The 13,211-nt window shown below is 37.1% G+C and overlaps 3 protein-coding genes across 3 annotated transcripts; 2 read left to right on the plus strand and 1 right to left on the minus strand.

Annotated features, from left to right (window-relative positions):
* Nucleotides 1-11: 11 nt before the first annotated feature.
* LOC111334396 (poly(A)-specific ribonuclease PARN-like) lies at nt 12-2,724 on the plus strand. Its single transcript, XM_022940116.2, has one exon. It carries the CDS (start codon nt 102-104, stop codon nt 1,911-1,913), a length of 1,812 nt encoding a protein of 603 aa, XP_022795851.2. The 5' UTR covers nt 12-101; the 3' UTR covers nt 1,914-2,724.
* A 906-nt stretch (nt 2,725-3,630) lies between these two features.
* On the minus strand, nt 3,631-7,904 carry LOC111334389 (uncharacterized). The gene is made up of 3 exons (XM_022940109.2): nt 7,766-7,904; nt 7,606-7,694; nt 3,631-4,184 (listed from the first exon to the last, which is right to left on the minus strand). Exons 1-3 carry the CDS (start codon nt 7,829-7,831, stop codon nt 3,971-3,973), a joined length of 369 nt encoding a protein of 122 aa, XP_022795844.1. The 5' UTR covers nt 7,832-7,904; the 3' UTR covers nt 3,631-3,970.
* A 7-nt stretch (nt 7,905-7,911) lies between these two features.
* LOC111334395 (thioredoxin-related transmembrane protein 1) lies at nt 7,912-12,542 on the plus strand. The gene is made up of 8 exons (XM_022940115.2): nt 7,912-8,069; nt 8,898-9,013; nt 9,345-9,390; nt 9,693-9,821; nt 10,141-10,186; nt 10,502-10,603; nt 11,310-11,492; nt 11,663-12,542. Exons 1-8 carry the CDS (start codon nt 7,912-7,914, stop codon nt 11,681-11,683), a joined length of 801 nt encoding a protein of 266 aa, XP_022795850.2. The 3' UTR covers nt 11,684-12,542.
* Nucleotides 12,543-13,211: the final 669 nt, after the last annotated feature.

Genomic DNA, 13,211 nt, shown 5'->3' on the forward strand with positions numbered 1-13,211 from the left:
GAAATTATGCGGTGGTACTCAGAACTTCTTACAATATCATATAAACGTATAATGGAGTTTTCGCAGTCTTCATCCACATGGCGGGACCGTAAAGTTTAGCGATGGAAGTTTTGCGGAAGAGCTTTCATGAATCGCTCACACTTGTCTCTGAAGCAATCAATTCAGCATCATTCCTTGCAATTGACGCCGAATTTTCGGGACTAAAGGTGAAGTGGGGAGTTGAAAATTCATTTGATACTCCACAGGAGCGCTATTCAAAACTGAAGGAAGGATCCAAAGACTTCATCATCATTCAGTTCGGTTTATGTACCTTTGAATGGGACAACGAGCTAGAGCTGTATATTGCAAAGCCTTTTAATTTTTACATCTTTCCTAAGGTGTGGAATCGACAGTGTCCTGATGTCCGTTTTCTATGTCAAAGTTCTAGTATCGATTTCTTGACAGAACACAACTTCGACTTCAACAAACTTTTTTATGAAGGAATCTCCTATTTACGGCCTCATGACGAGCAGAAATTGAGAGATCATTTTATAGCGAGGAACACACAAGACTCGTTTACGTCGACTTCTCTTACCTCCCCTGATTCCACTTCTAAAACTAGCGGGGGATCCTCACAGAAGGCGCTAATTATGAAAGTCCCACCGGAACACCGTGAATTTGTAGAGAAAGCATGTGACAGTATACAAGAAATGCTCACAGATCCGGAGGGGAAGGTCACTCGGGTGCCACCATGTAACGGTTACCTAAGAAAGCTGATCTACCAAACTGCCAAACAGAGGTTTAAGGCTGGGATTCACATGGAAGCTGCAATGAACGAGAAGAAAGAACGGTTTATTGTAGTAACTAAAGTCAATGAAGACGAAAAAAAGAAACTTGAAGATGAAAAACAGGCCAAAGAAGACCAACTGATTGAAAATGCTGTGGGATTCTCACAAGTTGTAAAAATGATATCGCAGTCTGGCAAAGTTATGGTGGGCCACAATATGTTTCTTGATTTGATTCACACAGTTGACCAGTTTTTATGCCCACTTCCAGAATACCTTGAAGATTTCAAAGCAACCATAAGTGCAGTATTCCCAAAGCTTATTGACACAAAAGTCATGGCAAACACTCAACCTTTCAGAGATCTCATTCCATCATCAGTACTGGCAGATCTTGTGAAGCATGTCTCACAGAAACCATTCGAAAAGGCTGCAGCGAAATTTGATGAAAAGTTTTCTTGCTATGTTGAAAGTGATGAGAAACCTCATGAAGCTGCCTATGATGCTTATATCACAGGGCTTTCATTTATTTCTATGGCCAACTATCTTGGTTCTTTTCAAGAACCTCCAAAGGTCAATGTCTCACCAGATTCCTTCTTGGTTGCTCCATTTTTAAACAAAATATTTGTTATGAGAATGGAGGATATTCCTTATCTCAACTTAGCTGGGCCTGACTTGAGTCCATCCCGTGATCATGTGTTTTATTTGACTTTTCCAAGTGACTGGAAACAAGGAGACATTCTTGATTTGTTCAGTAATTTTGGATTTGTCTATATCTCATGGATCAATAGCACCTCTGCCTTTGTCTCACTTGCTAAGAGGGAGAATGCCAATCAAGTTCTTAATAAACTGGATTATGAAGGGGAGTGTTATACAATAGTTTCTTATGCTGAGCATACAAAGCAGTTTGAGGGTAGTTATGAAGAAAGTGTCGAATACACGAGACAAACTCCTCTAAAGAGACCTAGACAAATGGAAATGAGTGCATGCAAAACTTCATCACCTCTGGAAGTACAGGCAAATAAAAGCAAGGACAACACAAGCAGTGAGCTTGAAGATGGAGAGATAGTGGATGATGAAGAATCTCCAGAGCCTGCTAAAAAGAAAATGAAGAAGGAAGACAGGGCATTTGAAGAACCAGAGGAGTGGTAATACCACAAAGGAACAATTCCAGATTTTTACACATTGACTGTAATTATTAGCGTTGCAAACTAGTCACTTTGTAACTTTAGAGTTCTTTTTGTATGACTCATAAATGTGTGTCACTGCAACATGTAAATAGAAATGTAAATAGTAGTTGGAATAATGATTCATATTCAATGAAACTCTCTAAATAGCAAGTTCTATTCAGTATCTTTTCAACACATCTAATATGATTAGCAGTGATTTTTCCATTACAAAAATAATCTTCCTAGAAATGAAGATGATACAACATGCTTTACTTTAAATGCACCGCTGAACTAAGAACAAATGATTTGAAATGTGGGAGTAGAATTAAAAAGAGGTTTTAAATCAAATATGGTTGTTCTGGTCAACTTAGTAACCCTTTTTGGTATTGGATCAACTGATAATCTCCTAATAGTGATATTTATCTTTATTCCCATCACTTGTCTGTTCGATATTCAACAGAGAAATTTTGTCTTGGCCACTCATGGGAGTTGAAGGAAAAATGATATCCATACTTACGGTGTAATTGTTTTTAGTGTTAACTTACAGTTAACTGGCTTTCTCAGGGATGAACTGTTTGATTTGAACTCTTTGAGCACAAGTAGATTGTAATCACACAGACTAACAGTTCAACATCCATTAAATATTAAATAGTAATTATTGCTTTCCAGTCAATATGCTTCTAACTTGGAATGTTAGCAACCAATCAAAATAAAGTAAAAACTTGGTGCACACAGGTTCATAAGCTTCAGGTATAACACTAAAGTAAAAAAATAAACAAAAACTTTCCAACTAGTGAGAGGGCAATTTTTCAATTAGCAACAGATTTAGTAAGCCATTGGTCTAGAAAACTGGGAAAGCAACGCAGGAATTCAAGTTCACAATACCAGAAATAAACATCTAAACAGAAGATACAAATACTTCAAATCTCATCGAATTTTAATCAGAGAATTTCTTGACCCTTGTTAGTGACAAGTGGATTGGTCATAAGAATTTGTACTGTACAGGTTTAGGATAGACCAAGTACCATTGAGTGTTATCTACAGTTATTATCTGCATGTCAGAAATAATGTATTATGTTTCCTGCTTTCTGTCACGAAGAAAAGTACAATAGAGCAATTACTTCAGGCACTGCCTAAAATAATTTTAAACAATAAATATCATGGCCTGATTAGCTGGAAGGTACCCTTGTCCCAGAGGTTCTCTTCTCTCTACCAGAGTACGAGAATTGGGCGCAAAGCGCCGACCAATGAGCTGCAAAGCAGCGAGCAGAGAGAACCTCTGGTCAGGACCGTCGAGAATCTCACCATCATGCCACCAAGCTTCGGGTGAAGCCATCAATCACACCCCTTTCCGACAACCAGAGGTATTTTAGTACTTTACTCTGATTGTCGGAAAGGGGCATGATTGATGGCTATCACCCGAAGCTTGGTGGCATGAAAGTGAGATTCTCAACGGTCCTGACCAGAGGTTCTCTCTGCTCATTGCTTTGCAGCTCGTTGGTCGGCGCTTCGCGCCGGATTCTCGTACTCCAGTAGAGAGGAGAACCTCTGGGACCAGGGTAGCTGGAAGGGTCATCCTCACAACACGAGAGAACAAAAATCTTGAGGACTACTTTTAACTAGTTGTGAAGCCACAGAGAAATTTCAGGAGTGAGAACCTTTTCTGGAACCTCACCCTTATAGTAACTGCGGTGCAGAAATAGTGTTAAATTTCTGTAATTTTATTTTGCTGACAAAACCACAAGTTATACAATCTGTTTTCCATCTGTAGACACATGAAACATTTTAGCATTGGTTTAATCAAAAGTAATTTTGCTCAAAGTCATACTTAGGTCCAGATGATATAATAAATTATAAAAGTAACTTATAAAAAGTTAAGTGTTTGGGGAACTTTTTTTTTTTGAAGTAGAATTACAGCTACAGTTGTGGAACATCCAGGGATACCTGAGGTGCAAATGACCTAGTAAATTATAAAGAGTAAATTATAAAAAGCTATGTGCTTGGGGAATTTTTATTTTTGAAGTAGAATCACAGCTACAGTTATGGAACATCATCCAGGGGATGCGTATATCTTATACGTTTTCTTCCACTCGTAGCTTCATCTTCACTGTCTGCACCCTCTTCAAGCTCACTTGAGCCAACAAGGTTTTCTGTGGCTATCACTGATAGAACATTGCAGCCAAGGACTGGTGGAAATTTTTCTTGATAATTTTTTGAGATATGTGAACTGAATCTCTTCATGACAGCCTGAACACTGAAAGTGAATACATGAAAGGTTAAGTCAATTAATTGTTTCCATTAAGTAATATGATGATGATAATAAATTTATACAGTGCTAAAACTATAAACTATATTCACAAGCACTTTACATAAATTAAAGTTCTATTCTATCTACGATTAAAATATTCAAAGGCAATAAACAAAACTATTGAAACAAACTAAAAGCTTTCCTAGATGAAAATGTTTTAAGTTGCTTTTTAAAAATGGTGAGACTACTACTTGTTTTTATAGTTAATAATATACATGAAAAAATTTCTCAGTTCTGATTGGTTAAGATGAATGCAGTTTTCAGTTAATTCAGTGCAGAAGAGGGTTAATTCACTGCAAAGAAAACAAACCGGACATTCTGATTGGTCAAGGTCAATGTGAAGGTCAAAGTCAAGATCAATGTCAAGGTCAATGTCACTTGCAGGGTTTGAATAAATTATTTTTGCACGTGATGTGCGCGCGCGCTTTTCTTCTGCAAAGTTATGAGAAGATACCTCGTATTTTTTCATGTATATTATTAATACATAATCACATGATTTTTTCGTGCAATTTGGAATAAACAACCACTTGTAAATTTTTTCAAAGACCACAAATTGCACTCGCCCTACAGGCTCATGCAATTTTGTTAGTCTTTGAAAAAATTTACTCGTGCTTATTTATTCCAAATTGCACTCAAAATCATGTGATTACCTATACTAATGGAAGCTAGTTCCATAAAACAGGTGCAGCATGAGCAAAGGTCCGATCCCCAAGTGAAGAGCAGTTGGCTTTAGGAATGAACAGAAGAGATTGTGCAGACGAGCAAAGAGCAGAATAATTTAGTAGCTGGTTTCAGGGACAAAAGATCTTTAATGTAGGGAGGACTTTGGTTGCTTAAATATATCTTATTGACCAAGCGCGAGGGCCGTACTGGGAGAATATCGGCCTGAGGTATCGAGCTGTGCTCGGTCGGTACAAAAAAGACCAAGGGCCGATATTCTTCCAGAACAGTCCCAAGCAAGCTTGGTTAATAAGAGATTTATTATACGACTGAAGTTCAAAGGGACACAAGTGTGGTATCATTCGGGACCATTCGGAACAGTGCCCGGTCCAATACTGAGAGAATATTGACTGGCAATAGAGGATTTTGATTGGTTGACCTTAGTTATTGGCCCTCTGACTGCCCGAGTCGTGTAATAATGACTTGTAAACAAGGAGGAGCAATTTAAACAGAACTCTGAATGTTGCTGGGAGCCAATGTAGGTCGATAAGTGCGGGTGTGATGTGATCAAATTTTGCAATCTGAAAAATCACTCTAGCTGCATCATTCTGAACTTTCTGCAAACAATTGAGTTGATATTTAGGTAGACCAAAGAGAAGTGCATTACAGTACTCAAGGTGTGAGGATACAAAGGCGTGGACTGGTATCTTAGTTGATTGAACAGTAAGGAATTTTCTGATCTATCTTATGTTGTATAATCCACGAAAAGCTTTCCTACAAATCCTATGTATATGAACATTCATTCACATTTGGGCATCAAACCAGGACCCAAGGTTCCGGACACTTTTTAAAGGTGTCACCAATGACAATAGATTCAATAGATGTTTTTTCAAGTAGTTGATGGGTGCCTATAATTAAATACTCAGTTTTTGCATCATTTATCATTAAACAATTGGCAATAAACCAAGAATGAACATCAACAATGCACTTCTCAATCACAGAGACAGCGTTAATTTCAGAATGGATAGAGCAAGGTCAGAAGGAGAGGTAAATCTGCATGTCATCAGCATAACCATGGACAGACGGGAGGTGCTCAGAAATAATGTTGAAGAGGTGGGAGATGTAGAGAGTGCAATATACAACAAATTGATTATTTTCTTTCTTAAAACTCCTGATGGTAGACAGCAGAATAGCAGAGTAAGTAGTCTTTCCTCCTCACAGTCTTCTCGGCTATCTAGTGGTAATACACTTATCCCTCTGTCGGATCATGGAGACTTCAACTCAGTGGCTCAACAAACGTCGACACCACCATCGACCTATAGAATCCTGGTTTGAAATTGCAACTTCCCTGAAGCCTTTTTCCTTAGACATTTGAGAATAGGGAGAGAGTCATTTGACAACTTACTACCGCAACATTCAATTACGAAATAGGATGACAAGTGTATCTGTCAAGGGACAACAGATTTTCTCGCCCGACACGATCTTATAAATAAAACAAAACGATTGCAACTGGAGACATTTGATTCACTTAATATATTCGTTTTATGTTGAAAAGAAAGAGCTAAGGAAACGTAATTAAGATCAAATCAATACAGTTATCCTATTTTAGTTGATGGAATAGATGAATTCCACATGTTCTTCTTGACAGTTGTCTTTTGTAATGTTATCTTTACCTACATCGCTTAAAGCGTCAAGCAACGCATCTTCCATGTGCATGTCATATCTCTTCGATTAAATCTCATTTTAGCTTTAAAGAAGTCCCATTTAAGGCTCCATAGTGCTCTACTGTTGAAATATTCCGTAATAAATTACAGACATGCCAAATTCAGAATTCAAGATTTCCATAAGGATCTTCGTTTTTGTAGTGTGTCTCATGACCATAACAAATTTGTTAATGGGTCTTCGTTTTTGTAATGGGTCTTCATTTTGGTAGGGGGTCTTCGTTTTGGTGGGGTCCTTCGTTTTCGGGGTCTTCATTTTGGTAACTACACAAAGAAAACATCCACCTTCACTGAATAGTCTTTGAAAGGTCGTAATTTGACTTTGCAGACATTTTACAGAATGATTAGGATATATCAACAAAGTTGAAATGGTAAATTGGCCACTGTAACGATTACAAAAGCTGATGTTTCGAGCGTTAGCCCTTTGTCGTTACGGTGGCCAATTTACCATTTCAACTTTGTTGATATATCCAAATTATTTCGTTACTCCCACCGATGCAGCCCCAAACAGTTTCTTTCAAAACTATCAGCCTTTATTCATTTTACAAAATGGTTTGGTGGGGGACCTAGTGTTCGTAATTACAAAAACTAAGAGGGGTCTCAGTTTTTGAAGTTACGAAAACTAAATTTACCGTTAAATTTGACCTAAAACTCGGTGGAAAGGATCAGACAGGAGATAATTTGACAGATTAGACCTGTTTTGGTTACAATTTGACTTTATATTTCGACGGATTCGATTTTAGGAGGTCTTAGTTTTCGTAATCTCCAAAACTAAGACGGGTCTTAGGTCTTCGTTTTCGAGGGTCTTAGTTTTCGCAACACCCGAAGCTTTTGATATTGCTCATTTCATAACAATGTTCACATAGTCCACGCGATGTAGAATTCAAATTATTATTGAGGACTCAGAGAACCCAAAGTATCCTCTCTGAAAAACGGAAAATGGCAGACGAATGAAATTCGCATGAAACACCGGCTTATATACTCACACACTAGTTTTGGTGGCTTGCAAAGAGTCAGCACAGCATATCGTTCTCGTGCATTTAGCCGATTGAACTATATGGTTCTTCGATTGTACCTGCAAAAACATAAAAAAAATTAGCTGAATGCTTCTTTTATTACAACAGCGTAAAAGATCGGAAGATTTACCAATAATAAACTCGTGCATCTCCGTAAAGAAGAAATCGATGGACGACTGCGAGACAAGGACGCCATTTTGAAAATTTTGACGCATGTTCTCAAGAGTAAAATCTTTGAGACTCCACCAGCTAGTGTGCTGGCTCACGGATAAAATCATGGCGACCTCGAAAGCGGGAATTACTTCATTAATCGTTGTAGCAGTAATTTCATTTTTTCCTTTGCATTCAGCCAAGGCTCCAGTAATACCTCCAGTTAAGAATATTACAAGTGACAACTGGCACCACATTCTAGAAGGAGAATGGATGGTTAAATTGTAAGTAAAGAAGATCGGAGTGATCAATTATTTGTCTGATGATGGGTGAGTTAATTACGCGGTCTGTTACTTTCTGTCGCTGTGTCCTTTCCAGTCATCAGACAACCTCGAAACAGCAGATCATTTAAGTGCTTTTCTTAAAATGTTAAGAGGAAAATTCATTTTTACGCTCCACAGCCTCTAAGGCAGGCCCCAAATTTTACTAGTACGAGATCGGATTAACGTTATACGAATGGTTGATGTGCAACATATCTTTAATTTACTTATCCAGGAACGTGGCTTATGCCATTCTAGTTTAATAGTATTAAAATAAGAAATCCGAACTGGTTCAGTTCAAGCTTTGTATCTGCTTTTGATCATTGAGTTTCAAGGCCAGATTTCATCGCATTTTTCATAGCACAGAATCAATGCATACATAATTAGTGCCTAAGGTTAAGTACACCCTTTTACCTCACGTGGAGAGAATAATTACCAAGTATTCCTTCTGGACAGTTCAGTTATGTCTATGCACCATGCACCATGCACCTCCAAATCATGTAGTTTATTTTACTTTATTTATCAGGATGATTTATATCTGGATTAAATTTTATAGACTTTCTCTTCTTTTTGTCATTTTTCTTTCATTATTTGACTAGCAAGATTCCTTGTCACAGTCATTTTGTTGTGTGAAAGTAGACCAACATAAATGACCTACCTCATCTTGGCAAATATAACAATTCATGCACATTGTTTGCAGTGTAATCTGAGGTAAAACTCCTCACCCAAAAATTGTTTGATAGACAGCATATCTTCCTTAATGACTTTTGTTTTGCTTTTGCTTTATAATAGTTTTGCCCCATGGTGTCCTGCCTGTCAACAAGTGGGTCCTGTGTGGTCCAAATTAGCTTTGAAAGCTGATGAACTTGGGATAAATGTTGGAGAAGTGGATACAACTAAAGAACCTGGTGAGTTTATTGTCTGGTCTTCTGTTTTTTTTTTTTCTTCCATCAGAATAAAGTAGACAATTCTCAACAATTTTCAGCAACTGTTTTCTTAAACAAATGAAATAGTCAACCTCTAGTGCTTTTCATCAGCTGCCCACTGTTTTGAAATACACTTGGGAGTGTATAGTGCTTCAATCAATAGTGTATAAGTTATTGTGTAAGTTCCTAGATTTTTCTAAGGTTGATGAAGTGAATGCCATTTTTCTTGTAAAGTTCCCATCACATTTGTTTAAAGCCATTATTTACTGCAGTGGAAATCCTACAAATGCAAATCATTTAACTTCTTTTTTAGCACTTAGTGGAAGATTCATGGTTTTATCATTACCAACTATTTACCAGTAAGTATAAAAAAACTGCAAATATTGTACTTAAACATTCATGAGACCACTTGTTTACTTGTTGACTATTAAGGGTTAATACTGATGGATGTATTTCCCTTTCAGTCACTCCCCTTTATGTGTCAAGTGTGGAATACTAGTGATCTGTTGTCACTTCAACTGAAGTATGATCTTTAGTTGAGATGAGACTGGGACCAAAAGGGATGATTACAATACTGAACGTGAAGGAAGTCCGTAAGAATGTATCTGCTCAGATATTGTTGCAGTTGCATTAATGTTAATTTAGTTTTATTGATCTCCAGTATAAAGAATGGTGAGTTTCGGCAGTTCAAAGGATCAAGGTCATTAAAGGGACTGATGGTTTTTGTAAAGGATCAGAAATGGAGGGACATTGAACCTTTACCTTGGTGGAAATCTCCAGGTTCATATCTGTATGTACATCTGAATTTTTTAATAATATTTGATCTCCTGATGAGGCAGTTTTCTGATTGTTTACATGAACAAATCTGGATTCTCATTATTTGTGATGATCTTGCATAATGGGTGGGTGTCCACAGTACCTCATTGGAGCTCATCTCTAGGTTACTGAGTGCCACCCTATTATGTAGTGTCCAGAGGTGGCTCCCACATGTCTAAGGAACTGAGCATTAAATTACTAGACGTAGTGTTTAAATTAGCCTTGTAATTGAAGTTATTATCTAGTTCATTTGTAAACAAACCAACAAGTATCTATTAAAATTCTTTCCTCAGGATGGGATTTCTTGGACTGATGTTTAAGTTGTCTGTGCTACTGAAGGTATCCATATAACCAAATTAAAGAATACTGTCTCATTTATCAAATGTATTTATGAGGCAAGTATATTGTGTGGCTCATTATCTGTGTGACTCTCCCCAGGGGGATACACAAGGGTTTTTCTTTAGGAGGGGGGAGAGGGTTGATTTTTAAGAGTAAGACAAATTAGCTTCTTTATAGCTGTCATATTAATTTTCCAAATGATTGTAGGTCAAACTTACAACACATTCATAGTCATAGTATCAGAAGGTGTTATTTACATACTGTTACTTTCAGCAATCAATTAAACCACAAGCAAGAATTGTACTTTCTTCACAGAACATGCATGAACTTCTGACATTGACATATGGTGTGCCAGTGTGGGGCTCATACACTATATTTGGTGTGGTGGTTGTGGCCACAGGAATTCTTCTTGGAATGGTAGGTGGTAATGCCTAATACAAAAATTTACAATCAAACCACCATGGGTGGTTGTCACCCATGGTTGTCACCCATGGGGGGTGGTGGGGTGACCGCTTAATGCAGGTTGACTAACAGATGACTTAGAGATGATGTTGGTGTGTAATACTTGTCCTAACAGAAAGATACTGTGCAATGAGTTAAGGACCTTTGAACTCAAACTACTAACAGTGATTTCAGGGGATTACAGATAAACATGGAATAAATTTTTTACTTGAGAGATTTTTATTTCAGTTTTATTTGATTGGTTCTGCATTAAGTGGCCACTCAATACAAGTGGAAGACAATAAAAACAAACTGTTGTGACAGTCAAAGGTGATCACAACTGCTAAATAGGGCTGGCAACTTAACATAGGTGAAAATTACAGTAAGAGAAAAATTTTCAGACTTTGACAACTGACTGTTAATACTGCACCACTTAATACAGGTTCAATGGTAGTTTGATATTGAATAATGATGTATAATTATGAGACAAAATTTATCAGCAAAAGAAAGATTTGAAGAGTGAAAAGCTATCATGGGATTTCCATTGGCCAAATTTTAACATGATGCTACACTAGTGAGATCTTATCTCTGTTACCAGACATACAGTAAACTTACCACTGATAGTTTCAGCTGGCAAACTGTGAGACTAAGGAAGTATTTGTCTTCTTTTTGTTGTGAACAGGGTATAGTATTTTTGTCAGATTGTATTTTGGGGGTTCCCTCTTATCCAGTCCCTGTACAACAAATGAGGAAAGTGATCAAAGAAGAACCTGAGGAAGACAATGGAGATGATAAAAGGGATGGAGAGGAAATAATGGAGGAAAATGAAGGAAATGGAACAGACCAAACTGGAGTGAGGAAGAGAGTATGTATTGAGTGTTATTTTCTTCTAGAGATTTTAATGATCACAATTGCTTAGTGTTAAGTCTTTATAAAATTTTCTTAATTTGATTGTTTGTCTTTGATTTCACCACTCTCCTAGGAGAGCAATTTAATTCATTGATTTTTAGATATTTTTCTCTGTTTCTCTTTCAGGTAACTGCCTCAACTGATTAAGCAATAGTGTATACTGGCTTCAGTTTACCTAATAGTGTGTAACATGCACACTTTGTTTATTTGTAGTCAGGTTCCATATCAGAAAATTTTCCCTTTTCATACATGGGAAAATCTGAATAAGAATTTCAAAGAGGTGATTCTCTAGGCAGAGTAACTTTGCCAGCATGACAAATACATTGTAGAGTCAGTCAGTGAAAATCAAACCAAGTTGTACTGTTTGTTGATATACTATGTGAGAGCAAGGGAGGGTGGGTTGACGCCAAACTGATATTCAACTGTTTTCTGGATTGTGAGCCTAAATAGCGATCACCTATATTGCTTAGAAAATGGGAGTTACAGAAACACATGTTTGCAATGGCAACTGCTGTTGTAAACCTGAGTGTATAGAAACATGATAAAACCATGAAGATGGCTGCATCCACAATTACTGATAACTATGAACCATTTTTTTGAAAATGTGTAATGGATATTTGTGTTGTATTAAAAGAATGTCACATCACACTTCATTTTATTACTAAATTTGGAAAGAAATATCATGGGTAACTATTCCTTTGTGAAGATGGTCCAGAAAATGATCCAAGAAATCAAATTGTCTGAAATTTCTGTTTTAGCAAACTCACTTTTTTATTCAAAGGCACATTTCCTATTTCCTTAGAGTTCAGTCATAGTTATTTTTGTATGTAGTTGAGGAAATGCAAATAGTTAGTTTGTAATTATTGCTAGATCAAAGTATTTCAATCAGGATAAACAATAACTTATGCTACAAGCATACTTTTTCTGTTATTAAACATATGAGTGCTGGGTATATTATAATGTAAGGGAAAATGCACTGAATAAAAATTGCAATTTTTGCAACTGAGTGTATTAGTTGTCTTTCATAAAACTTTGATTATCATAGTGGTTTCAAGGTACTACCAGATTGGAAGTTCCTTACTCAAAAAGACGCATATTCATTATTAGTATAATTTCAGAGCTAAGCAAAGAGTTTCCAGCAATCTGATTGGTTGAGCGGTTCCTTATTTGACACTATATAAACTGCTCCATGCGGTTGATATAAAACTTTAAAATAAAATGTTACTAAAATGTTATGATTTTAGAAATTTCTCTGTTTTTCAGCACTGAAATTATACTAAAACAATTATTCGCCTCGGGTTCAGTGACTTTGTCTCGGGGATTATTTGACGATATTCACCTCGCCTTTGGCGAATAATTGTTAAATATTTAATACTGGTGCATCTTGAGAATTGCAGTAACTTCCAGGCCTTCCATGAAGTTCTTCTCCCCATCTTGCAACGCTTTTTCTTTTGGCAATCAACCAACCCACTCCTGCAGAAGGAAAGGAGATTTGAAACAAGGCATTTTACAGGGATCAGGAGATTGAATATTTTGTCAAGTTTTATGCTGAGTTAGTGATATTTTAGGCACCAAGTCATGGGAGGGGGCGCCCCCCAAAATTTTTGTTTTGGGGGCTACGGTCCCCACTTCTTCCCTGTTCCGCCGTGCCTTTGAACTCCTCTTCGACCCTCAC

Source organism: Stylophora pistillata, chromosome 14 (assembly GCF_964205215.1).
Source record: "Stylophora pistillata chromosome 14, jaStyPist1.2, whole genome shotgun sequence".
Lineage (NCBI taxonomy): Eukaryota > Metazoa > Cnidaria > Anthozoa > Scleractinia > Pocilloporidae > Stylophora > Stylophora pistillata.